The 24,571-nt window shown below is 35.8% G+C and overlaps 1 protein-coding gene and 1 pseudogene across 6 annotated transcripts; one reads left to right on the top strand and one right to left on the bottom strand.

Annotated features, from left to right (window-relative positions):
• Positions 1 to 1,873: 1,873 nt before the first annotated feature.
• On the bottom strand, positions 1,874 to 6,938 carry LOC115989454 (annotated as a pseudogene).
• A 5,056-nt stretch (positions 6,939 to 11,994) lies between these two features.
• Positions 11,995 to 23,713, top strand: LOC115989453 (vacuolar sorting protein 3-like). Of its 6 annotated transcripts, XR_004091933.1 has the most exons (9): positions 11,995 to 12,293; positions 13,131 to 13,243; positions 15,392 to 15,503; positions 15,610 to 16,376; positions 16,547 to 16,637; positions 16,758 to 17,150; positions 17,637 to 18,343; positions 18,465 to 18,592; positions 18,708 to 18,968. XR_004091933.1 is itself a non-coding variant. In XM_031113141.1 (8 exons), exons 4-8 carry the CDS (start codon positions 16,102 to 16,104, stop codon positions 19,336 to 19,338), a joined length of 1,518 nt encoding a protein of 505 aa, XP_030969001.1. In that variant the 5' UTR covers positions 11,995 to 12,293; positions 13,131 to 13,243; positions 15,392 to 15,503; positions 15,610 to 16,101; the 3' UTR covers positions 19,339 to 19,422. The 6 variants fall into 6 exon arrangements, 5 of the variants coding, with proteins under 5 accessions (XP_030969001.1, XP_030969002.1, XP_030969003.1 ...); XM_031113141.1 differs by lacking the exons at positions 18,465 to 18,592; positions 18,708 to 18,968 and adding an exon at positions 19,287 to 19,422; XM_031113142.1 differs by lacking the exons at positions 18,465 to 18,592; positions 18,708 to 18,968 and adding an exon at positions 19,287 to 19,422 and having other exon boundaries at positions 15,593 to 16,376.
• Positions 23,714 to 24,571: the final 858 nt, after the last annotated feature.

Here is a 24,571-nt window from a genome sequence, read left to right as displayed (position 1 = left end):
AAATATGCCTAAAAATTAGTTTGTAAGTGGCTAACATTTGTGATTTGCACAACATCCATAAGTCAAGACATGCAAAATTTAGACATTCATTGATGAATATCCCCTTGAGAGTTTTACTCAGATTGATAGGCTTAAGAATGTTCTTATCAAGAGGAAAAATATTCTTAAGCCAAAGCTTCACCATTTTAAGAAATATATTTTTAGATTTTGATTTTTATGTTTTTGTTATGTTTTTTGTGTTTTTAACTGTAAAAATACAGAGGTGGGTAATGAAAGTCTAATGAAGTGAACCTCGGGTAGGCAAAGTGCCAACTTTTAAATCACAGATAAGTAACTTAAATTTCAAGCAATCTACTGGTAGGTAAATTGTAATTTGCCCAAACAAGAAAATGGTTTCTCATTTTTTTTCAGTTGATCGGATTTAATCAATGGTCAAATTTGTGACGTAATAAGCAATTAAATTTATACTTATTTAATAACATAAATAAATTATTTATATTTTAAATTAATAATAATTAACAATATCAATTGAATTCATTATTTCACTAATGACATTTGAAGTGATGTTAACAAATATACTCCTAAAAGAAGTTCTTTATCTATCACTCTAAAATAAATCTAAGCATATTGTAATTAATCAATTAGAGTAACTTGTATGAGGACCACAATAGGTCTCCTAACATTCTCTTACTTGGCCCACATGGCATTTAATTAACTTGATGAGTGACGATCATTGTAATATACTTAGGATATTACCTTTATCATCTAGTTGTGAAATTCTCCCACTTTAATAAACAATCCAATACATAAAGCATAGCGGTAAAACTCTTAATCATAACCAGTATTGTCTTCCATGTAATACAATGTATGGTACTATGCGAGTACTTTATAAGCCATCAATTTTTTTATGAATAGACTACCTATTAGCCATTCAAGTCCCCCTTCATATATCCACCACAAATAAAACTCTCTTTATATTTATGCTTTATGTGCACAAAAAAACATTTTGCCTTATTCTCTATAAATAACCAAATAAAGGCCTAAATGTAAAAAGAAATATTATGTTCACAACATTTTCACAACAAATCTTAAGTGACAAGTTGTTACAAGTAGTTATTGGTGAATAACAAAGTAATTTCAATGATATGTTCAAGTCAAAACCAATAAAAAGTTAGTACATTATCACCTATGATTTATTATGAAAGTGTTGTGAAACAAAACATCAAATTATAAGCTAACAAGTCCCACATGTTCCACGTGATCTTTATATAGTTCAGCCAACAAACCTTTAGTTATGACCTTTTGGGGTCAATAATCAAGAGCTCATGGACACCTTTTGTTTCTTAACATTCTCTCTAACACTAGTGTACTTTATGTCAATATGCTTACTTTGGCTTCCATTTTTATTATTCTTAGAGAAGAAAATTGCAATCAAATAAATTGTGCCAGAATTTTTAAAGGTCTTGATATAGAATTGAAAATCTTGAGATTTGTGATAAAAAGATTTTAACCATAAATAATGCATGTGTTTTAGCTTAGTATTCAATAGCCTCCACGGTAGATGAAGCAACGATTGTATATAGTAATTCTCTAAGATATATCACCTACAAAAAATAAAAAGGAAATTATATGTTGTAGTAGACTTTCTTGTCTACACATCCGGTAAAATTGGAATTTGGGTAACCAATCACCTCCAACTGATTAATATGCAAGTCAACCTGTAATCATTGGTTACTTGTAAGTATCTCAACCTTTTTCGCAACTTTCCAATGATCCAAACCAGGGTTGCTTTGATATCAACCTAATGAGATACTGAGTGTTAAATTAGACTTTCTTGTGTGCATACTTTCACCACTTTTGGGCAAAGCAAAATGAAAATACAATTGTTTATTTCTTCCTCAAAACCTTTAATGATATAAACAAATGTTTTATCTTACATGGTCCAACACTAACTACAGTTAGTCCTCCACGTAGTTGAACAAAAAAATTCAACATAAATGAAAAAAGACTTTTACATGTACACTCCTATGGTCTAATGATACATGTTAAATGTTTCCCTCCAAAATACAAGGTAAGAACCGGTTTACCTTCAAAAGTTAGTTCCATGAGCGACCACTACCATGACCCCTCCCACGATCTCGAAAACCCCCATGTCCTGATTGATTGATATTCATTGAAACAGTCAATTTTAGTAATCAAATTCACGCACTCATACATGTAAACACCACAACAAGCATGCACGTGTATGCGCGCGTGTCTAAGAATATTCAAGCTAGCCAACTAACCTGACGGGGGAGGAGGTGCACCACGCCCCATTGCAGCCAAATCAGGACTGACCTTCTGTCGAGCTTCCTCAAGTATGCCGATGAGATCCTTTGCAAATCTAGCATTTGCGGCAGTGAAGAAAGTGTGCAGTTCGTTTTGCCCCGGCCCTTCCTGTTCGACCAATACGGTGAACATAGTCCACAAGGGATCCAGGGAAGTCATAATTTATCACATATTTCACGTCCTTCACATCTGCCACAAAACAAAAGAGCATTATAAGTTATAAGAAATGCATTAGGCCAACAATCTCTCACATCAGAAGCTTATTTAGATCAATGAATCTATGATCTCGACACATTTCTGCATTTATGCTAGTGTGTTGTTGTAGCAAATAAACACAAAATGTCAGATGAATACCCCCAAAAACCATATTCTGGCAACAATTATGCACAGAGGGGAAACGTTCAAAGGCAATATCCAATATCCATAGACATGAAAACAAGTGGCTCAAACAAATATACAAGTAGAATCCATGTGAAAAATAACACCATAATGCCCATCCAATAAAATTAAAAGAAGACTTAAATTAGGGACAACAAGAAGATCAGATTATAATTTCCTTCCAAAATGAGATGTTGATGATGAGTGCTATTAGTAAATCGTTTACCTACACAATTTCCTGTACTAAAATATAATTTCTATCAACTCTTTGAACAAGCTTTAAGAGTTTTATCCCCATACCTAAACTACGAGCTGCAACATCCGTAGCAGTCATTATAGGACTCTTGCCAGCTTTAAACTCTGAGAGGACCCAATCCCTCTCTGCTTAACTTTTATCTCCATGAATTGAAAGAGCTGGCCAGCCATCCATGCGAAGCTGCCAGGTAATCTGATCACATCCTTTCTTGGTATCCATGAAGATCAATATTCGGCTGCCATCCATGATATCCTCCAGCAATTTAACCAATCTGGAAAATCAAACCTATCAGTAAATTGACCACATCAAATCTCATATGATGAGATCTTGAAGAAATTAGAATATACAAGAACAAAATAGAAATGGGGCCTACTTGTTATATTTCTGGTTTTCAGAAACAATGTCAACATGCTGGCGTATAGCATGGTTAGCTTTCAAATCTTGAGATCCTATTATCACCTATGCAAAGTCCAAGATAAGAGCCAATCACATAACATAATCGCACATTACAAACAGATACACATACCACAAAAGCAGGAACTTTCAAAAAGCGCATATGCCCTCCAGAACTCTGGCAATTACAAACCAAGCCATTAAACCTGGGAAATTACCCTCAGTTTCAAGAAAAAGGAAAGAGGGGGGAGGAGTAGGGAAAATTCAGAAAAAACAAGCTGCCTCAAAACGAGTAAAATGACATATGAGTTATGACTGGCAACTACACACATCAAAAGTATAAAATAAAAAAGAAACACAGAAAAGAATATATCCTAACAGAAGAAATCCCACAACTGCGGTAGGCAGTAGCAAAATTAAGTTAGAACACCTTACTTTGTACAGGTTGCAAAGAAACTGTCTAGCAAGTTGTTCAACCTCTTTAGGCCAGGTAGCACTCCAGTACAAAGTTTGACGATCTGGGCTAATCTGCATTGAACAAAACATTAGGAGGGAAGTAAAGGGCCCATCGCATTGCCATCAGTGAAACTTAACAGTGGATTAGCTGGCATCTTCAAAATACCACATTTGTACTACTTGCAACTGGGCATAAACATTACGAAGTGATCATTAAAGCAATCAGTATTCCAGGACCAGGGTCAATCCTAGAATGAAGCATTTATTAAATCTAAAAAATTATAAAATTAAATAAAATTTAAAAAAAAAAAAACCCATGGACATTATTTTATTGGCCTCAACCAAGTATCCCATAATTGTTTGTTAAAAACAAGTCCAATCACTAGTTGGACTCAAGTCAAAGCACAAATTTTAACAAAAAAAAACCTAATTTAAACTCACATATCTAAAAATCGTACAAAATCAATATGATTCATACAATACATATATATGTATCATCAGATTCATAAGCATGGTCGATACACACCTATAATACCTACCATTCATATTATACGTATTGCACAATACTAACAAGTATGTGCATGTATATAATTAAATGTTGGTAACTTTAGTCTTTAAAGCCAATAGCTTTTCAAGTAAACAAGAGTATATGGCTAATATTATGAATAGGCAACAAAATTAAGCAAAATACTGGAGGGTAAGCAATGTTTAGAGATTTCCCCTTGTTAGTGAAAATTTGAAAATTCAACCAATGACTTACACTCTCTTAGGTAGGTTTCAGTAATAAAAATATTGGATTTTGAATATGTTTGATGGCTGTTAGGTGTTAAAACAGTGGGTTGAACAAGAAATAAGATAAACACTACACAACCACATAGTAGGCAACCATACCTACACTGTCTGAAACAATCACAAGGCAATCACACCCTCAACACTCCTTAAACCTTAAAAGATGCTTCTGGAATTTTATTAGAATCAATCTCACTATGAATGTTATTGACTAAAATAAGGGAAATTGCTAAATCTAAAATCTTTTCCTAAAACACTAGGACTCCTAAAAAAACACTTGACTACTAATAACAGAAAAGGTACTCCAGAACTTCTAAACCAAATACAAAAATGACTCAAAACACAAAATAAGACTCATGGGCCTTTGGTAGAGGCAAGAACAGCCATTCCTGAAAAAATGGAATTTAATAGATTGCCGTTATTCTACACCAACAAGCAAGCCATAGTCCCAAATTATTTGAGATTGGCTATGGATTCTCAACAAATTAGTCAAAGTAGGCCACATGTATTCTTTTATGAGATTTATTCCAGTAAAAATTAATTAAAACTAAACCAGTAGCTTTCTATCCTAAAGAAACTTAATACTAAAACTCAATAATAATTAAAGTAGCCTATGGAATGTTCCAAGAAGACCCCACATCAAAACGAGACCACAAATCTATCTTTTTTTGTTTAATCTTGCTTTTCCTCAATCTCTTTATTGTCTACATCATATCTTCCCTTTGGTAGGGAAATAAGCAAGAGCCTTCAATAATGATATGGCCTTCGAAAACTCCAATAAAAATAAAATAAAATAAAATAATACAAAAAATAATCTAATAAGTTCTTGTTACAAGCTTAAGTTCTATTGGACAAGACCTGCAATTAAGAACTAGAAGTCAAATTGGGATTCTAAACCAACAATTAGAACTTCCACACTGTTCAAGAACTCAGTTTAGCCAAGCTATTTCAGATCAGACATCTGCTAATCTGCCCTTCTTTTCTAACAGATCTAATCCACAAATGAAAGCAGGAGACAGAAAGGCATGAGGAAGAGGAAATATGAGAACTAGGGGAAACAATCATCTGTCAGAAATTATTTTTGTAACAGAGATAAAAGTACAGTAATGATCATGACATAAGTTTCAAACAGCAAGGCACAATTCAAACCTGAGAAACAAGCTTTCGAATCTGAGGCTCAAAACCCATATCTAACACCCGATCTGCCTCATTCAACACAAGATATGTAACCCTTCGCAAGTTTGTATCAATCAACCTCCCAGGTGTTGCAATTACAATTTCAACGCCTGGTCCAGAAAAGGAATAAATTTGACATTAACAAAATCAAAAAGAGTAAGCAACTATATAAACCTACACATGAAAGTAAGAAAAAAATAGCTAAGTCAACTACCTATCACAGGAGAGCCAGTTCATGGAAATCAAAATACAGCAAGAAATGAAAAGTTGTCTAAAACTCAATTGACAACCTACCTTTCTGAAGATCACGAACTTGAGGTCCCTTTGGAACCCCACCATATATGCATGTATTTTTAATTTTTGATGATGCACCAAATTTAGTACATTCATTTTGTATTTGAACAGCAAGTTTAGGGGTTGGAGCTAATACCAACACAATTGGGCCATCTCCAGGAACTGAAAAATATAATGGGGATCAACGAAACATATTTCCAGAGATTGACAAAATATAAACAGAGGCATATCAAGATCATATTAAGAATAAATCAACCCAAACATTACACCCTTACAAAGAATTGGCTGGGCATTAACATGGACAATGGCAGGCAACAGGTAGGCAAGTGTCTCCCCTGACCCTGTTTCAGCAATACCAATTAGATCCATTGGCCATCCTTGAGCTTGAATAGGGGTAGGTTCGACAAAGCCAGCTTTTGTAATCTCTTGAACAACATAATCTGTTGACAAGTAGGTATAAACATTATCTCACCAATGTCGAAAAAAGAAAAAAATAACTTGCAAGTTGAGGATAAGTCAATGACCCACTACTAGATATGCAGGATTTGCAATACTATTACATTGTCAGTTAAAATCATTAGAATTCCAACCCCCAGTGGTAAAAATCTCTACGACTATGAAAGAAGATTTCTAAAATTTATAAACCTTGAGAACTATTGCGAAATCATTTTAAAGAAATGAATTTACACATATATTCTTTACATAAATCATACGAAGCAAAAATTCTCAACATCAGATAAAGAAATATGTGTGAATCATAATGTATAACTAGAATTAACATACCAACACTGCTCCTTCCAGGTTGTGATGAATGTCTTTATAGAGTAATTACTAATTGGCAATTGCAAGATCAGCTTCATTAAAATTGTTAGCCTCCTCAATCTCCTTGGTATTATCAACTGTATCAACATCTAGTTCTACCTCTTTAGACACAGTGCAGACTAGATCTTCGGGTTTTCTTTTCTTTTTTGATGATCCACTATAACTCTCATTAGCAGTAGCAGAGTGCCTTTGGACAGAACTTGCAACATTTCGTGATGGCAAGTTAGCATCGTCAGTCCTTTCATCTTCAGAACTAGAATCATCATCGAGCTGCTTTTTCATCGATGAATAAAGAGGACGAATCTTGAATTTCTTCTTAGCATCATCTAGAGGTTTCTTCTCTAAAATGGCAGTCTCAGAGTTCATGGCTGCTGTTGTTGTGAAACCCAGCTGCCACCGCCGCCGCCCCCGCCCCGGCGACCGGAGGGGCGGAAGCCAGAAAGGTACCTATACGCAACAGTGGAAGTAAGAGAGTGAATTTTGTGACTGTGTTTGTAAGGCGGCGAGTCACAAGTGAAGTGACAAACAATTTATACGCCGAGCTCATACAAAAATTTATCCTCATCGTTAGAGCAAAAGTCTTCCCATAGCTAAAAGTTGTATGTGTAATTTTGACTAAAATTTTGTCATAGTTATTGTTTTATTCTTCATTTATGTTTTTTTTTTTTTCAAAAATAATTTTAAACGTTTTATTTATACAATGATGCTCTCAGTTTGGTTATAAAGTGGACAGAAACCAACATGGATAAATATTGGATGCAAATTCTTTGTACCACTTTATGATCTACCAATTACTATTTTTCATGTGTATGATTGCTTTTCATTTTAAACTTCAGTTATTTTATAAGGAAAGTGAAATTAAAACATAACAAATAGTGATTAGTGGAATATAGAATGATATATAAAAAATTGTGTAGAGGATTTGTATTCATAAATATTTACTTTTCACAAAATTTGTATACTCACGTGGCATAAGAAATTTTAAAATTACTAAACATCAAAGTTAATATTTCATATTTTTAAAGAAATAAAAAAGTATAATAAAATAAATGGTTTTGACAAACAGATATTAATAGCATAAATTAGTAACTATTACACAAAAAGAAAATATTTAGGTTGAATTTTATAACAGATATTGAAAGGAAAAAAAAAAAAAAAAGAAGCAAAATTTAAAACTAATTCTAATTTTTCTTAAAATACATATGTGAAAACTCAAAATTTTAAAAATTTCTTTCAAAAAAGATTTTTTTTTTTTTTTTTAGCTTATTGAAAGAGAATAAAAAAAAAACTATTTTTTATCTTTTTTCTTCTCTTTTTTTTTTTTTTTTTGAGTAATTAAATCATGTAAGATTAAATTAATTAGTTTAGAGCTAATAATATTGACTCTCGTGGGTTAAAGCAATCCAATATTAAAAAAAATTCTAATTAAATTAAAAATTCTTTAATTTGATTTTTAATTATTAATATTCATTAATTAAATATGCATAGTCGAATTTTGGATAATGAATGGCTTTGAATCTCTTGAACAAAAAAAATAACCTCTGCTATTAATATTACATCATTTTAGTATTTTACTTTAAGCTAGGATTCAAAAGGCTTTTAGATCTCTTCGATGTGAGTGGTACAGTGCAAGAGCTGGTTTGAAGGAAGATAGTAAATTAATCCCAAAGGCTTTTAGATCTCGTCGATGTGAGTGGTACAGTGCAAGAGCTGGTTTGAAAGAGGATAGTAAATTAATCCCAGTCCAGCCCACCAACATAAACTTAATAGTGGTAACTATTGTGGGCTTAGCTGGGCCATTTGATAAAGGTAATTGTCAGCAATTGTATCCTAAGGTCATTGAAAACAATGAAGCAGAGAGCTATTTGTTATTATCATTTTCAGTTGTTATCTTTTAGTTGAGGGCTGATGGCTTAGCCATCAATCTGAGTGATTTGGGCTAAGTTGTGACCCTACCCTCTATGAATATGATCCCCTTGAGTCCTCACCTAAAACAGAATATCAGATGATGCAATATTTGTTACATGAAAAACAGAAAGGAGTCATCTGCTCTTCAATTAGCAGAGCAGATGTATCCAGTTGCGACTTGGTGCAATCTTTTACTGACTAATATCAACATTATCCTTTGCATTGAACAAAAATGATTTAAAGAACTTAGAAGAGATTTTACATAAGGATAAACTAAACTTCATGTAAAAAGAAAGAAAATATTTATGTTAGTAATCTCTAAATTTGAGAACAAGTGTTAAATAATTAGATACTAGGGATATGTTTCGCTCAGATAAACTGTTTGAGAATGGCTTTCTCTTCATCAATGCGCTTCTTTTCTTCAGGATCTTTTGGTTTGATCTTCCTTTTCTCTTCCAACATCCACTTAAAAAGTTCGCGCTGCTGATCCTCTAGAATTGGCTCCCGCAACTTCACAGGTTTTGTGATGGATGGTGAGTGTAAGGTTTTTTCAGCAATAGGAGCAGTTTTAGCAGCGGAGATTGAAACTGGAGTTGCACCTTCTTCTTCTATGTGCTCATCTTTCTTCTTTGTCCGCACAAAGAGGTAGGCTACAAAAGTTCACAGAAACTCTTAACTTCTTAAGGAGCATATTTAGAGCCCTAGAGACAACTTTGTGATAGGCTTCAAGACAGTGTTAACAGAAGCTTAAACTAACAACTTATCTAGATTAAAAAATAAAAGACTAACAACTTATATAGAAAAATTACACACAAACAGAGGGGGAAAAGACCAAGTTTGACCACAAACCTAGATATAAATACCTCTCAAACTATATAGGACCATAACATATAAAGAATATATTTCCTTTATGAGACCGCTCAGTCTACTTCGATGTCAATGTGACGAAACCAGTTTACCACCCCTGAAGCCTTCTTTTATACTCCACTTTTTCTTTCTCAAACCTGACTGAGACAAACAAGTCATTAAAAATGATCACCAGATGTAGGACCTATATATTAAAAAGATCATACCTAGTGCACAAAGATTGCATTTTTGTGGGGTTGGAAAGTGGTGATTGGTAGGCATCCTTACCCCTACTTATAAAGTCATTAATATTTGTTCAACAATTAGTTAAGTAGGTAAGTGAGTTTGAGCAAATAGTACATGTTGCTACTCACCTATAACTTTATAAGTTCCTAATGAGCCAGTTGAATGAATCCATCCAACTTACTGTTACAATATGCAAGATACTATGCAGTATGCACACCCTAAGGAATTGATACTAACTTTGTCTATCCAACATATTGCTCATCATCGACATGGATAAAGCCAAAAATTACTGGTATATGATTTTAATCATATCAAGTAGTAGAGCTTTAGATGACCAGTTAAAATTTTTGCAAGAATTGCATTCTGTGTGTCTTTTTCTCCCACCTATTGTAATGATTATTCTTAGAATGATAGACAAACAAGTCTTTTACTTGATCATTGGTTGTTTTCCATGATAAATAGCCAAAACCATTACTTATCACCACTCTTTACACATTTGCGTTCCTAGACTCTTTAGTGCATATTAGTAATTAGAGTCACATATGACATAACCAATTAAGATCTAAATCCACAGAGGCTAGAATCAACATCTTATCACACAGTTCCTCAACTAAGGAGAATCATAAATCCCATACAAGCCCAACCATGGAACACCAAATCCCATTTAATCAAGGATTCCTCCAAAAATGAGATATTTAAAACCATAACCCTTATCCTAACAACAGAGTACCCATCAACAATAACATCATGAAAAGCACCTGCTAAGCTTAAAAAAAAAATCTTTGAAGTTGAAATCTTAAAACCCATTACACCTTTTTATAAATTTAATCACTTTGCATACAAAATAAACAGGACGAAATGGGTAATTAGCCATATTTGGCCAACCATCTAGTTAGTAGGTCTAGTTCACTAAGAATATTACTAACTAACATCTCGAGTCTTAAAGACTCGATTTTGGACCAATAAATCGAGTCTTTAAGACTCGGTTTACATGTTTTGATAAAACCTGACCAGGCAGGAGGTCTACGTGGATGCCACGTAAAAATCAAGTCTTAGAGACTCGATTTCCCACGTGGCGTCCACGTCGCAATCTGGCTGTGACGTGGTGAACCACGTGGATGACCTAGAAACCGAGTATTAGAGACTCGGTTTCAAATAGGGGTATTTTTTTAAAATTAACGCCTCACTGATAGTACTCTCTCACTCACCGTTTCTCTCACACACACCAGACCAGTCTCACCCTCTCCCTCTCACACTTCAGCGCATCTCCCACTCACCCTCTTCTCCCACTCTGTCTAACAGTCATCACTTCGCCGATCATCGTCTTCTTTCCCCCACTCCGTCAAACAGTCATCACTTCACCGATCATCGTCTTCTTTACCCCACTCCGTCAAACAGTCATCACTTCGCCGATCACCGTCTTGTTTCTCAACAGTCATCACTTCGCCGATCACTGTCTTCTTTCTCCCACTCCGTCAAACAGTCATCAGTTCGCCGATCACCCTCTTCTCTCACTCAATCCATTTGACATTCATCACCTAGCCCGAAAGATTTGATCGAGGTGTACAGAGGTTTGATAAAGTCTCCACTCTCACTGAAACGGCTTTGAGTTCCTCAATCTACTCGGTTTCTCAAAACTAAAATAAAAGGTGAGTTGTTTCAAAGTGTGTTTCTTTTTCACTGTTTGGTTGCCGGGAAACCGTGGAAAAAATCAAAGAAACTTTGGTTTCAATTCGTTTTTTTCTATTTTGGTTTCTGTTTTGAATTTCTAATAGAACTGTTAAAAAGGATCGAAGCTTTGTTGTTTTTTGAGATCGGATTATGTCTCTAGGTTTGTTTATGTTTGCTGTGGAATCGGATTATGTTTCTTGGTTTGCTTATATTTGTTGAGGATTTAATTTGCTATACTGGGTTCAGTTGGGTTTGGCGAGTCTTAAAGACTCGATTTCCCACGTGGCGTCCACGTCGCGATCTGGCTGTGACGTGGCGAATCATGTGGATGACCTGGAAACCGAGTCTTAGAGACTCGGTTTCAAGTAGGGGTATTTTTTTTTTTTAAATTAACGCCTCACTAATAGTACTGTCTCACTCACTGTCTCTCTCACACACACCAGACCAGTCTCACCCTCTCCCTCTCACTCTTCAGCGCATCTCCCACTCACCCTCTTCTCCCACTCCGTCTAACAGTCATCACTTCGCCGATCATCGTCTTCTTTCTCCCACTCTGTCAAACAGTCATCAGTTCGCCGATCACCCTCTTCTCTCACTCAGTCCATTTGACATTCATCACCTAGCTCGAAAGATTTGATCGAGGTGTACAGAGGTTTGATAAAGTCTCCACTCTCACTGAAACGGCTTTGAGTTCCTCAATCTACGCGGTTTCTCAAAACTAAAATAAAAGGTGAGTTGTTTCAAAGTGTTCTTCTTTTTCACCGTTTGGTTGCCGGGAAACCGTGGAAAAAATCAAAGAAACTTTGGTTTCAATTTGTTTTTTCTATTTTGGTTTCTGTTTTGAATTTCTAATAGAACTGTTAAAAAAGATCGAAGCGTTGTTGTTTTTTGAGATCGGATTATGTCTCTGGGTTTGTTTATGTTTGCTGTGGAATCGGATTATGTTTCTTGGTTTGCTTATATTTGTTGAGGATTTAATTTGCTATACTGGGTTCAGTTGGGTTTGAGGAGTGAGGTTCAGAGTCAAGGGAGTGTAGGTATTGAATTTAAAGTTTTATGTTTCTGTTTACTTGAAAATCAGTGAAACCCATTATTTCTAAACCAATTTGCTATATAGTTCAGTTGGGTTTGGGGAGTGAGGCTCATAGTAAAGGGATTGTATGTGGTATTGAATTTAAATTTTATATTTCCGTTTACTTGAATATAAGTGAAACCCATTTTTTTTTTAAACCAACTTGCAATGTTCAGATGGGTTTAGGGTATTAGGCTCAGAGTAAATGAAATATTTTTGGTGCTTTTTACCTGAAAACAAGTGAAACCAATTATTTGTATCATACTGCTAAACTGGGTTCATTGGGTTTATGGAATTAGGCTGAGATTAAAGGTAGTTTATTTGGTATTGAATTTAAGTTTTATATTTCTGTTTACTTGAAAACAAGCGAAACATTTCTAAACCAATTTGCTATACTTGGTTCAGTTGGGTTTAGGGACTTAGGCTCAAAGTAAAGGAATTTATTTGGTGTTGACAATTTGAGAAATTGACCTCTTTTTTTTGGATTTGGGCTAGGATTGTTGGTGGAGGAGTTGGGTTGGTGTCAAAGCATTGAAACGTTCATGGTCTAGCAATTATTTGTGCTACTTGTGCTACTAATCTGGCCATTGTTACCGGTTGCTATTGCGGTAATAAAAATCTCTGCTTCATAAAACTTTCTGTCATGTGATTGTGTTGAAGTTTTAGTCCCTCACTTTGTTTGTTTAGTTTTTTTTTTGTTCATTCATTAAGGCTATTTTGAAATCCCATGAAATTTCAATTGCTACATACAATTGTCTTCCACTTAGAGTTTAGTGTCATTATATTACATGGGAATCATCATGTTCTACATTACAAATTAAAATGAAGTCATTCCATATGTGTTTAGCAACTCCTACATCATTAATTGTGATGGAGTTTACCATTTTCTTCAATGGTTTGATGCAAGCATGAACTGTTTGGTATTGCTACTGCTGACATTTTTCCCCTTGATGAGTTCACATTGTCAAAAGCACTGCATCTTGCATTTCAAGTAGAGATAAATGGTCTTTTTGTCAGTTTGGAGGTGGTGAAATGCATATCAGTCACCAATGTGTTTTATTAGATTTACCCAACAACTAGTCAATGCCTAGAACCTCATATCTGCAGCTGCTGGGTTGTCATTTTTTTTTGTAAACCGACTCTATGATTTTGAGTTTCTTTTGAAGCGAATGAGAATTCTAGAATATCTTTTAATATAAAATATGGGGGTATAATAGCAATGACTTCTATGATAGATTAAATGGAAACAAAATTATAGGGCTGTAATTGGTAGTTGTGTATGTAAATCTATAGTTGATTTTGTGATACCTTACACCTTTGATTGTAAGATCTTGGAAGCTTCTCCTTTATAATAGCAATGACTTCTATGGTAGATTAAATGGAAACAAAATTATAGGGCTGTAATCGGTAGTTGTGTATGTAAATCTATAGTTGATTTTGTGATACCTTACACCTTTGATTGTAAGATCTTGGATGCTTCTCCTTTAGAGCTTCCACTTTTTAAATTAGAAATTCTTATTTTTTTAATCTAAAATAAAATAGAGCATGTATAGCTTTCCTTGTGTTAAGAGCATAAAGTAGACATCATGTTGAAGCCAATTCCTAGGCTTATATGCTAAGAATATGCTAGAACTAAAGACTTACCTCATTTTGGACCACCTTCCCCGGCCCCCTTCCCCCACCCCACATTAAAAAAAAAAAAAAAAAAAAAAAGACTTACCTGATAAGTGGGTTGGTTTAAGGTGTGAGACTGTTGGCAGTTACTTCTTCTTCTTCTTTTCTTTTTTCTTTTTTGGCTGAAATGCTGATAGTTCTTTTTGAGAACCTGTGCTAGAGTACTACTTTTTCAAGAGTAGAAATGTGGTGTGCACTGATTTGAAGAATCTATGTGATCTATTTTGAAAAAAGACACTGATTACAGCTGTGGGATTGGGGAAGATAACATATGATTTTTGATAGTGTTTCCAATGGGAATTGTAGGACACTCAATATGGAATTTTTGACAGTTTTTTTTTTTTTTTTTTTTGCATATGTAATATACCACAAGGCAGATTGGAACAGTTTTTTTCATTGTGAGATATATGATGAATAAATATTGACAACACTAACTGTTGCACAAGTACAGGAATTATGCATTTAGTTTTAATGAGGTAAACAGATGAGTGTATTTGAGAATACTGATTACTGTTTGAGAAGCATGTGGCTGCCTATTTGGCTGTGAAACATCACTTCTCTTTGAGTCTTCAATCAAAATATAAACTTTTTAGTGGCCATAGAATCTAAGAACTGCCTATATGTCTTCATTATCGTTCCCTTAGAATCATTTATTTTGTTGACATCTTGTTCTCTTCATTGAGTTGTGGTTCAAAGTTTTTCTTCATTGCTTCCTTGTGAATATCTAAGCAAGAAAATTGGACATGAATCAATCTAGGTAGATCATTAAGATGGAAAAAAATTGGCCTGAAAACAGGGATTCATGTATTCCAGAATAGTAAAATGAGTGATCATTAGAGTTTTGTTTTGATATAGACATATTGTATGAAAATATTAATAAAGTTTGACTTCTTTACGCTATATGAATTTGGATAATAAGTTTTATTGTGAACTTAGAGTTTTGTTATAAACTTGGATAGTAAGTTTTGAAAATAATGTAATGGCCAGATATAAGTTGTTTTTTGAGTATTTTTCTTAGTTTTTTTTTTTTTTTTTTGGGAATCCTGTCTATTACGTGCTAATTGCTTATCATTCTTGTGCAGTATGGCTGCTGCAAATGCTGGACGGATTGACCATACTCAGCCTGGCCCTATTGACATGTCGGTGTTAAAGTTGCAACCCACCCATTGGTCAGAAGCTATTTGGAATGGGCAGGTACAACACAGCAGTAAATATTTATGTCAAATGTACACGTATTTAATTCATACAATGTACATGCAGACGTTTGTCATATGTTAGTCCAGGGTTCCATTTTGTGCAGGATCTAGGGGCCCTTACTTGCCGTGGCCGTACTGAAGAGTTCTCCAACCGAGAGCCAATGGTGGACGATCGAGTCGTTGACATCATTAAGGCATTGGGTTTGGAGGGACCCCTGAGGCAACTGGGCAGAGAGCTTGACCATGGCCTAATAACAGCCTTAGTGGAGCAATGGAGGCTCGAGACTCACACCTTCCACATGCCACATGGTGAGATCACCATCAAATTGCAGGATGTGGAGGTGATTCTCGGGTTTTCTGTTGATGGTGACGCTATAATAGGGAGCACACAGAAAAATTGGGTGAATGTGTGCGAGGATTTCCTTGGCTTTCGACCTATAAATCAAGAGCAGCATAAGGAACTTAATGGCCAAAGGATTCTCATCAAACGACTTTTGGAGCAAGTTGCTAATCCATTGCCGCCTAATGTCGAAGAGGATGAGCTGCATAAGTATGCATGATGCTATATCCTAGCGCTACTGGGGGACACAATATTCATGGCAAAATCCGGCGATAAGGTGCATCTAATGTCGGTGCAGCAGTTGGAAGACCTTCGCAACCCAAGAAGGTACAGTTGGGGAAGTGCTTGCCTTGCATGGTTGTACCGAGAGCTATGCAGGGCAAGCCATAAGGACACCAGTCAAATTAGTGGTTGCTTACTATTGGTCCAGTATTGGGTATGGGCCAGGTTCCCCTATTTGTGCCCGGCAGTTGAGCGTGGCCCGCCAGTGGGCGCTTATGGTCCTCCAGTGCGTGGTCCTCTGTACCTGAAGTAAGTCTCTACCTTATAAGGATTGTTTCTTATTCTAGTGATATTATTAATTGAGTAAATATCTATAACATTATCTTAGTAGTTATATGTGATAACATTATAGTTTTAGTCATGACATTATCTTAGTAGGAAAGTTCTAGATATTGATTCTTTGTTCTTGATTGTTGTAGGTGGTTGTGGGTCCCAAACAAGAAAAACAGGCCTGCCCACATCTTTAGGGATAGGTATCGCCAGCAAATAGCTTCAATGTTGCTAGACCAGGTATGAAAATGCCTTGTTTAACATGTTAACATGTTTAGGAACAAAATATATGTTTGGTGAACTTTGAAATATAAACATAGTTGTCTAATGTGTCGCGTACTTGTTTTTGGGCTACTGTAGGTGGTGTGGCAGCTGTATGAAGCCGATTTTGAGGACCTTCTGCCATGGTGCGTTGTAGGGAGGGCTGTGTGGACGGCAACGGTGCCGCTTGTATGTTTCCACTTAGTAGAGATACATACATCGGATCGTGTCGTTCGTCAATTTGGGATGATCCAAGAAATTCTCGGCAATGTTGACACTGACACCGTACTTCATGCCATTGATTTGAGGGGGAAGGTGGGCGTTGATTGGATGCGGAAACATGCTCTGCATATCATGCATTGGGGTAACCGCCTTCAACAGTGTTGTCAAGCAGTGCTTGATGATATGCCTCCACAGCATCAATACTTCGACTGGTTCAAAAGGGTAACTCGGAGGTTCATCGATATTCCTGGTGCTACATTGATTTTAATGGTAACTTTTCCATGTCTTCTACATATTACCGTACTTCTTAGCATGAAACCACTATTTATAAAACATGATATATGTGGTCCAATGTATGCTTAGCATCAAAGAAGCAGCATAAAGCTGTTGTCTACTTAAGATTCCTCATAGAGAACTTTGTTCATTTACCTTATAGAGAACTTTGTTGATTTCAAAATCTAATTTCAAAATCGAAGGTCATATTTCTTATTTCAGCCTTTAGAGTTATGGTATACATTCTTCTTCCCATTCTTATCATTTTTTATTTTCTGCTCATTTGAATTTTTAGTTAGCATTTTTGTCTACATCTTTAATAGAAAAGATAATTTAAATTTAGTTAAAGGTAATACTTGGTCTCCCTATAATTTGCAATTCTTGCTAGTAGAACTAGTTACTGTTCAAACTATTATTTTATTATTCATTCGCATTGTTGATTTCGTATTGCATTACTAATATACTTGGTTTTTCCATGTGCAGATTGAAGGATACCTCCATTTGTTGAGCCGTCACTCGGTGGGCACGGAGGACCACCAGGACATTACTAATGTGCTGACTGTAGTGCAGGCGATTGGCCGTGTACGACCTCCAGACCCTAAGGTCCCGAATGAGGAGGCAGTTACTCCTGCGGCAGCAACTACTCAGAGGCCAAGCACTACTGAGAGCCTAAGCACGAGCACAACTCCTACCAGACGTCTGCTTGTTCTTACCCCTCGAGTTGTCCCTACCCCTAATCCCCCTCCACCCACCCCACATCCATCCCTTAGCCCCACCATCCCTTCACCCACCTTACATCCATCCCGTAGTCCCACCATCCCTCCACCGACTCCACATCCTTGTCCTGGGTTTGACATTCGTCCACCCACCCCACGGTCATTTCCCGAGGTGTCACCCATTCCATCCTTTGACTTGGGTATTCATCTAACCCTACCTGACATGCAGCAGGAGCCCCCCTCCGACAGTACGTCTATTGGCCCTTCATCAGCCATCAACCCACCCCATGTTCAGGTTGAGCAGGCTGGTGGGTTACCTGCTCAACCAGAAGGTCGGCCGAAACGCATATCAAAGGCACCTCCTTGTGGGACAGGGGGGCACAAACATGGATACAACGCTGGGCCCGAGGCATCTGACGAAGGACATGCAAGACCTCTTCCTCATTATACGAGACGACATAAGGTCCAAAAAAGGTAACTGAAATGATACATTTTCAAAGTTTATTTTACAATATATGAGTAGCTAAAAAGCATTCTTTGTTCCGATGGAAATTACTTAATCATTATGGTTTGTTCGCTTGTTACTTTCATGAAGATGATGATGCTATGAAAAGGCTGGAAGCACTGAAATTCAAGTTCGCACAATAAAAGTAGCAACAAATAACTTTTCTAATGCCAATAAGCTTGGAGAAGGTGGATTTTAGGTCGATTTTGAAGTGGCTGGTAATGATTCTAACTTATTAATTTGTGATGTATTTAACTGCGGCCAATTAGAGGGGCTAAGCCTCATGAAGTTGGGGAGTTTGAAAATGTGCTGTATGATTATGTTGTTTATCAGGACCGTATCTATTTTTGAACTTTGCTCTGTACGTAGGGTCCAAGGAAACTGATGAAAAGGCTAATGAGGTTCTAAAGTAGGATATTTTGGATTGTTGGAAGCCAGAAAATCACTATCGATGGACTGAATCTAAGTGTTAAACATTTCTAGATTTAGACCATTTATAGTGATTTTCTGGAGTCCAACAATCCAAAATATCCTACTTTAGAACCTCATCAGCCTTTTCATTAGTTTCCTTGGACCCTACTCTAAGGTCCACGAAAATGGAGGTGTATCATAAGAAGTCGGGTAGGTGTATTCAATCGATAAGTTTTGGTGGGGGAGTTGGAGCTAGCGTTGTTGTTGATGAGGAAGTTGGGAGTGGGAAACTTGTTGCTGTTGCAACATCCAACAAAGTATGTAAAACGAGCTTGATGGGGCTTCACCCATTTTTACAATTGATGGTCTATTTTGTTATGTAAAGGGTACATGTTGTATTGTATTTAGATGTTCACATTATGCCCTAACCAATAGCTTTTTTTAGTTCTGTTCTCGAGGGGTCTTGATAAATTCTCCTGTTTCATGTTAAATGATTGCTAGGTTATTTGCTATCGTAAATTACCTTCTGAAGAACAAATCAAAGACGTTTTGAGAAAGAAGAACTTTAAAGAAGCCATTGCCTTGGTGGAGGAACTTGAGTGTGATGGTGAATTGTCAAAGGATATGCTCTCCTTTGTTCATGCTCAAGTGGGGTTTCTATTGCTGTTTGACCTGCATTTTGAGGAAGCAGTAAATCACTTTTTGCTGTCAGAGACAATGCAACCTTCTGAAATATTTCCATTTATAATGCGAGATCCAAATCACTGGTCATTGCTGGTATACATCTTTTCTAATGTCTATGTTTGGTCTACTCGTACGTACTCTGTTGTCAAAGATTGCTTCTACCTCATACCATTGATTATTCTAACTATAAACTCACTCAAAAAAACCAAAAATGTAAAATAAAAAATACAATATCTGCCTAATAATTGATGATACCATACTTTCAGGTTCCTAGAAACCGATATTGGGGTTTGCATCCACCCCCTAAACCTGTTGAAGATGTTGTAGATGATGGGTTGTTGGCTATCCAAAGAGCTACCTTCCTGAGAAAAGCAGGTGTAGAAACTTTAATAGATGATGATTTTCTTTTGAATCCACCAAGTAGAGCTGATTTATTGGAGTCAGCAATCAAGAACATTATCAGGTGCTCACATTTCTTGAGTTGGTGTGTCTTCTTTTTTTTTTTTTTTTTTTTTCCTTGTGTAATTGCTGCAGCATGCCTCTCTCCCTAACCACTGCAGTGCCATGGGGTAAAGTAAACGGGGGAGGGTGTTGCAGGATCAGGTATTGGATTATCTAGTTTTCAATTTAAATTGTGCTAGCATTCAGATAAGAATGATCCACATTTTTTTCCCTCATCAGATTGTTTTAATACTTTTTTTAATGTTTTTTTTTTGTGGCATGTGATCTGAGTAGTGGTGTCATTGTTTAACTCTATTGCTCTTACTATAGGTATTTGGAAGTTTGTCGGGAGAAAGAGTTAACATTGCCAGTGAGAGAGGGAGTTGACACACTATTAATGTACCTTTATAGAGCTTTAAATCGTATTAATGACATGGAAAAGCTGGCATCTTCAGAAAACAGTTGTATCGTGGTATGTACCAATATATACATATCACACACACAAACCTGTCTGATCACACACACATACATACATTTTGTATATCCTTTGCTTTCTTAAGTTAATATATTCATTATTTGTCCAGACTAATAGGGGACTTATGACAGAACCGCATCCCCCCCTCCCCTTTCCAAAAAAAAAAAACTGATTTCTTCATGTGTAAATAATTGTTGAGGGGAGTCAAAGAAGAACTAGAAAACCTGAGCATTAAGAAGTTGGAAACATTGAATTATGGTTTCTAATAAAATAGAATTTTGAGGAAAATGGATGAGAAAAGTTCTCTGAAATTACTTGTCTAGAAAAATGGTTCTCAGTTATTCTGGTTACCTTTTCTAGGAGAAACAAAAAGAAAGTAAAATCAGAAAATTCACATTTATTAGATAAGAAAATCCTAGGAAGAAGTGACTGAACGAACAGTAAGATCACAAACAAAAACTAATTTTGTCACTCTAGATCCATGCTTTTCTTACACAGTTTTAGATTTCAACCACTAATCAAGCTATGCCTGGCTTTTCCATTAAGATGTATATTGTAAATCAAACAAACGAAATGAAGTTTTTAATAAGATTTGATTAAGAATGAGAACACAAAACAATTAAGCAGTAGTGTACTGGGAAAAAAGAAGAGGGAGATTAAGTCAACTGACATTCTTTTATCAGACAACTATACAGTGGTCTCATCAGCTTGGTCCCTGTGGCCTGAATTCGAACCTGTGTTCATGCTAATGTTCTAAAAACAAACAATTATGAGAGATAGAGAGAGAGAGAAATTTGGGGGGGGGGGCGCTTTCTTCAAAAACAGTATAGGGTTTGAACTGGAAGGGTTGACCATCAGATCCATCTAAAATTGTTATGGATTTGGAAACATTGCATTTTTGTTTAGTTGTTGGGTCTGGATCAAGTTATTTTATAGACCTCAAGACAATGCAATATGTGAGGTTGGTGGTACACTGGAATCTTAGTATTCCAATGCATTGAAAAACAGAGTCCGTTGTCTGGAGCTTGCTTGAAGGATGACCGGTCAACTTGCATGGACGGTGCAGGAGGAGTTGGAAACTTTATTAGATGACTCTGGCCACCTACGGATGCTTGCCTTCCTCTATGCAAGTAAAGGGATTAGCTCAAAAGCTCTTGCTATTTGGCGCGTTTTGGCAAGGAATTATTCAACTGGTCTCTGGAAAGACCCCACTCTGGAGAATGACATACAGGATACCAGTAATAATGGTATCTCCAGTAAGGAGATTGTTGCAATTGAGGCATCAAAGATTCTTGAGGAATCTTCTGATCAAGATTTGGTTCTACAACATCTTGGATGGGTATGCACATTTCTTATACGAGTTTGGCGATCTTTGAAGAAGCCTAATAATGAATGTGCTTGATGTACTCAATGGTTAATCAGGATCTTCCTGATGTCTCTTTTTAGGTTGCTAATATCAACCAGGTGCTTGCTGTTCAAGTTTTAACATCGGAAAAAAGAGCCAATCAACTTTCCCCAGGTGGGCCCTATGCCTATAAGAATGGTCATGTCATGATGAACTTTAGTTCTGATGTTATATATTTATTATACACGCACACACATATGAATGTATGTTTGTGTATATTGATTCAAATGGGCGCCAATCTTTCTTTCTCCTGCCATGGGTTTTTAGCCAATAATTTTTTGTTTTCTCATGTGGATATCACAGGTGGTTCATGCCATCCTATTTTGTGTTTTGTAATGTTTGGAAATTTATTTCACATCACACTGGTTTTCCTCTTTGTTTCTTTTTATAAATCCTTCAGTGAAAATTTTTGTAAGCATCACTTTGTACCAATATATAATTATTTTTTAAATGTAGGGAACTGTTTTTTTTTTTTTTTTTTGGGGGGGGGGGGTGGTGGTGGATAGGAGAATAATTTATTAGGAAGAAGAAATCTCAAATGTGAGCGCCCTTAAAGAATTATAAACAGACACTCATGAAGTCCAAACAATCAACAATAGAACTACAAGACACCCCGCCAATCGAAGTACAATATTCGAACAAAGATCTCAAAAAGATATTTTTAATATCTTGTATGGATTTCTCTTTGTTCTCAAAAGATCTGATGTTTCCTCTTTCTCCATAGGGTCCACATAATGCAATGTGGTGTAACTTACCTCACAACCCTATTACGATGACTTCTAAATGCCCCTCTCTAGATGGTTAACAAATCAATGACCTGGCCTGGCATCACCGAAAGTACCCCAAAAGCCATAAATGCAAAAGACCACAGCTCCCTAGCAATGGTGCAATGCAGCAACAACTGCTCAAACATTTCGTTCTAATAGTCACAATAAGCAACTCCATTTCACATGATCATAAGCCTTCTCTGTATCCAATTTGAGTACCACTCTAGGTATCCTGTCCCTTAATTTATTGTCTAGGCACTCATTAGCTATCTAAGATCTGTCATCCTCGGACAAAAGTATTCTGATATTTAGATACTAACTTCCCTAACACCATCTAAAGTCTGTTGGCCAATACTTTTGCTAATATTTTTATACAAGCAACTCATCAAACTAAATATAGGGAACTTGATAAGATAGTTCAATATCTTATGAAAACTCAATAAGATAAAGGTTGCATTTTCATCACTTTATTTTCTTGGCTGTAGCAAGATGAGTGTCGACCCTCTGATTTGTGTCACTTCTTGGATTAATTTTATTTTTAAATTTTTTAGCAGCAGTTGAGTATATAGCCTGTATGCTTAAATTGTCATCCTAGATTGTTTTACACTTCAATTATTAATACAGATATCATCATGTTAAAAAGAAAAAAAAAAAAAGGAAAAAGAGTTCATTAAATTTTGCTAGCTGCAGGCCTATGTAAATTTTTTCCTTTCCTTTTTGTTTTTGTTGTAACCGGTCTAATATATTATTTCATTACTTATCACAGATGAAGTTATTCCAGCAATTGATCCAAGAAAGGTAGAAATTTTTCAAAGGTATGTTCATCACATACACTGCACCCCAGCTTTGCTGCAGTATAATTGTATGAAGTTATTTATATCAAAGGGTGCTCAACCTCTCATCTTCCACCTGCTTGGGATCTCTCTCATTTTGATTCGTTCACTTTTTTAGCTTTGTAAAACGATGATAGATAGACCACAAAGCTCCCACTTGGAACTAAAGCTAATAGATCATATTTATACTTGTAAAATAAGAATTATGTTCGTAAAAAGTTAATTACTTCTGTTCCTTTTTTTTGTGTGTTATTATTTGCCCGATTACAGATCCATAAGCTTTAGCCATTGCTGTAAACATGCAATGATGCTTGTTAATATTGTTTACAATTTCTATTTTGTTATTTTGATTTTGATTTTTGGTAAAGAAACAATAACTGTAAAGACTGATGAAAAAAAAAAAAAAAACTGTAAAGAAAATAAAAATGAAGCTTGTTGGGTAGCCTTTGGCCAAGTCTGGATTTCTACACTCGTTATTCAAAAAAAGGGGAGGGAGGAAACCTTGCTGTCAAAACTGATGTTCAATTTTTCAATATAAAAGGCCATTTTTTTTTTTTTGTGGCTGTGTGTTTTTCATTAAGAAACTTGTAGGTTGGATATGGGGCCATGATATCCAGCCTACTTAAGAGAGCAGCTAAATTATATGAATTGTGAAGATCCATAGACTCTGGGACTGGTGTCAGAGCACCAATATGCTGGTCCAGAATTTGTTGTATGCCTTCTTAAATGATATATGAAGGGAAAGTCAGAAAATAGTACTGCTTCAAATTGCCCTTCTCATCTATCATGAGCATGTAGCAGGTTACTTTGATGAGGTAGCCTCAATTCTTTGTCTTTGTGATTGTATTTGGAAAGGGATTGATTAACATCTTCGTACTTGACCTTCCCTTTTTCTTTTTTTAATAAAATTTCATTTTAAAAAGAAAAAAAGAAAAAAGAGGGAGCCTTAAATGATTTGGTGGAATTTTCCTCCAACCCACTACATGACAGTTGAATGATCTATCCATGTGTACTTTTAGTTAAATGGCATTAATTCAGAAAAAAAAAAAAAAAAAAAAAAAAAGGCATTATGAATAAGTCATGTGACTTATTCAAATTATACAAGCATAAGTCTTATAAACCGTCGCATTGAAGATGAAAGAAAATTCCTTCAATCTTAGTTTGGAGGAGTCCTTTCAAGT

Source organism: Quercus lobata, chromosome 5, assembly GCF_001633185.2.
Source record: "Quercus lobata isolate SW786 chromosome 5, ValleyOak3.0 Primary Assembly, whole genome shotgun sequence".
In the NCBI taxonomy this organism is placed as follows: Eukaryota; Viridiplantae; Streptophyta; class Magnoliopsida; order Fagales; family Fagaceae; genus Quercus; species Quercus lobata.
Note: the sequence above shows the minus strand (reverse complement) of the source record. Positions and strands in the feature narration are given on the sequence as shown.

Bases quoted from the DNA above. Each gene is read 5' to 3' on its own strand.
- LOC115989453 (XM_031113143.1), top strand. From the start codon at position 16,102: ATGGCAAAATCCGGCGATAAGGTGCATCTAATGTCGGTGCAGCAGTTG. The intron at 17,151-17,636 runs GTAACTTTTCCA...TTCCATGTGCAG, and splicing joins GTGCTACATTGATTTTAATG to ATTGAAGGATACCTCCATTT. The intron at 18,344-19,286 runs GTAACTGAAATG...AATGATTGCTAG, and splicing joins CGACATAAGGTCCAAAAAAG to GTTATTTGCTATCGTAAATT.